At 36.1% G+C, this 2,239-nt stretch overlaps 1 protein-coding gene across 1 annotated transcript; it reads right to left on the bottom strand.

Annotated features, from left to right (window-relative positions):
- Positions 1 to 218: 218 nt before the first annotated feature.
- On the bottom strand, positions 219 to 782 carry LOC309387364 (interferon alpha-21-like; the record flags this gene model as incomplete). The annotated part of the gene is made up of 1 exon (XM_081943837.1): positions 219 to 782. One exon carries the CDS (start codon positions 780 to 782, stop codon positions 219 to 221), a length of 564 nt encoding a protein of 187 aa, XP_081799963.1.
- Positions 783 to 2,239: the final 1,457 nt, after the last annotated feature.

Genomic DNA, 2,239 nt, shown 5'->3' on the forward strand with positions numbered 1-2,239 from the left:
ATAATAAGCCCTCCCTGAAAATAAGGCCAAGTGCTCATTTCGGGAGTAAAAAGAAAATAAGACCTGGTAAAAAATATATTTACTGTGTTTCCCTGAAAATAAGACCCTGTCATATTTTCGGGGAAGCATGGTAAATATATTTTTATAACAGGAAAACAATTCAAGGTGAATAGTTTATTGCATGTTTTAAAATAAACCATCAGATAAATATCTTACCTTTAGTGTTGAAGAGTTCTCAAAAGTTGATCAAGGAATACAAGCTGGATGCCCATAATTTCATGTCGCACAGCTTCCCAGGCACAAGAACTGTATTCTTTATCCTTTAAGAACCTGTCTAGTCTTAAAAAGTACTTCCTCAGTTTGAGTTTTGTACGGACATCTTTAAATGCTGCTTTCTTTCCAGTCTCTGCAACAGAGCACTTCTCCCACTGCACAAGCTGCTGGTCCAGAGATATTTGAAAATGTTCAGCGACTGTCATGTTCCATTCAGCTTTGGTAAAGTTTTGTGAAAATATTCTGTTAATCTGCTCCAGCATCTGACCAACGGTTGCTCTTGCATCATCTTTGATGGACCCAGTATCATTGCCTATTGGGAAGGCAAAGTCTTGAATTTGATTGAAGCATTGCCAGGGAATCATTTTTGGTCCCATTGACTCCAAAAGCTTCATGATGTTCATAGTTCCATCTTGTTGGCATTTCACAATATGGTTACAGTCAAGACTTCTGATTCCAGAGGAAAGTAAAAACAAGAGGACAATGTACTGGAAGCAACCTGAGATCATGGTGATGCCTCTTCAGTGACTGGTGTGGAGATCCAAGACCCTGGACCTTCTTGAAGGATTCTTTGAGTTGTTTGAGTCTGGATACCATGTTCCTGAGTTTATATATTAGAGCTACAGAAAACTTCCCCAGTCCTAGCATTTTTCATTTTCATTTTCAATTATTTAGCTTGGTAATTTTTTGAGTTACCCTCTTCCCCTTCATGGTAGATTGAAATGTAGACTTTCAGTTTGGGCTATCTAGATTGAACTACAACCACCATCATCCCCATCTTCCGTTACCAAAAAAGTAAAAATAAGAGTGGATTGTTTTGCACAACAGCAATCAAAGTCATTCATATGGTGACCTGTGCCTCATACCAGTTTTAATGGGTATTTGATTTATCAAGAGAAGATAATATTTTGTAGCTGAGGGTTGAATTGTGGGTCCTTTGGTGCCCTCTGATTTTGATTGTTTTCTTGCAGACATTTCATTTCCCAGCTAGCTAACATCATTAGTGCTAGAAGGGAATGGGTTTTTCCCTATGTTTATATACAAGTAGCTTGCCTTGCCAGTGTTGGTGGGAGACAGGAATGAATGATTGAATGAACGAAGGAAGGAAGGAAGGAAGGAGGAAGGGTTGCTATTTAATGCTATTTAAACAGAAAGTTTCTTCATATAGATATGAAAGCACATTTTAAATAGACTACAGTATTAATATTAAAATCTAATGTCAAGATCTTGGTGACCAGGCTGATCCCTAGGGAAGGGTCAAATGTGTCATAAGTCATGAATCCCTGCATGCCTGCAAAAGATCTAAGTCCAGCCCACTTTGAATGCCTTTCTTATCTCATTTCTCTTGACCATTAGTTGGTCAGATACTTGTAGAGAGCTTAAGCATGCAATAAATCTTTATACTCATTTGAACTCCTGAATCTGATTTCCCAGGAGCTTGATAAATCTATTGTAACATATTTTAAAAGATGAGTATGAAATTTGACAAGTTACGTAACAGACCAACTTCAAATACTAAATGAATAATCTATAAAACCTATTTTAAAAATCCCTCGTAATTACTCTTTTTTTAGGACTTTCTTTTTTTTAAAAAAAAAAGCTCTATAATTTAACAGCATTATATTATTTTCCTTTATTAGAGAATGGGGGAGAATAATTGAATGCTAACTGATTAAATTCAGTAAGTCTATCAATATGTGCAAAAAGTGATTGATGAGGATAAAGATGGATATTTTCCTTTTTTTTAATATAACTCCAAATTATTTTTGGAGCTTTTCAGATTTGTCTTTGGATTTGTTAGAGATAAAATTACCACAGCATCAAATGCTCGGCTTTCTCTCATCACTTTCACTTTCCTATCGTCACTCTGCAGCTGCTGAGTGATTCCCCTTGTTAAAAAAGAGTTTGAAAACCACACGCTTTTCACTGTTAACAGCTAAGAAACCAATGAACAGACTGATAAATC

This window comes from Natrix helvetica, assembly GCF_964273705.1.
Source record: "Natrix helvetica genome assembly, chromosome: 2".
In the NCBI taxonomy this organism is placed as follows: domain Eukaryota; kingdom Metazoa; phylum Chordata; class Lepidosauria; order Squamata; family Natricidae; genus Natrix; species Natrix helvetica.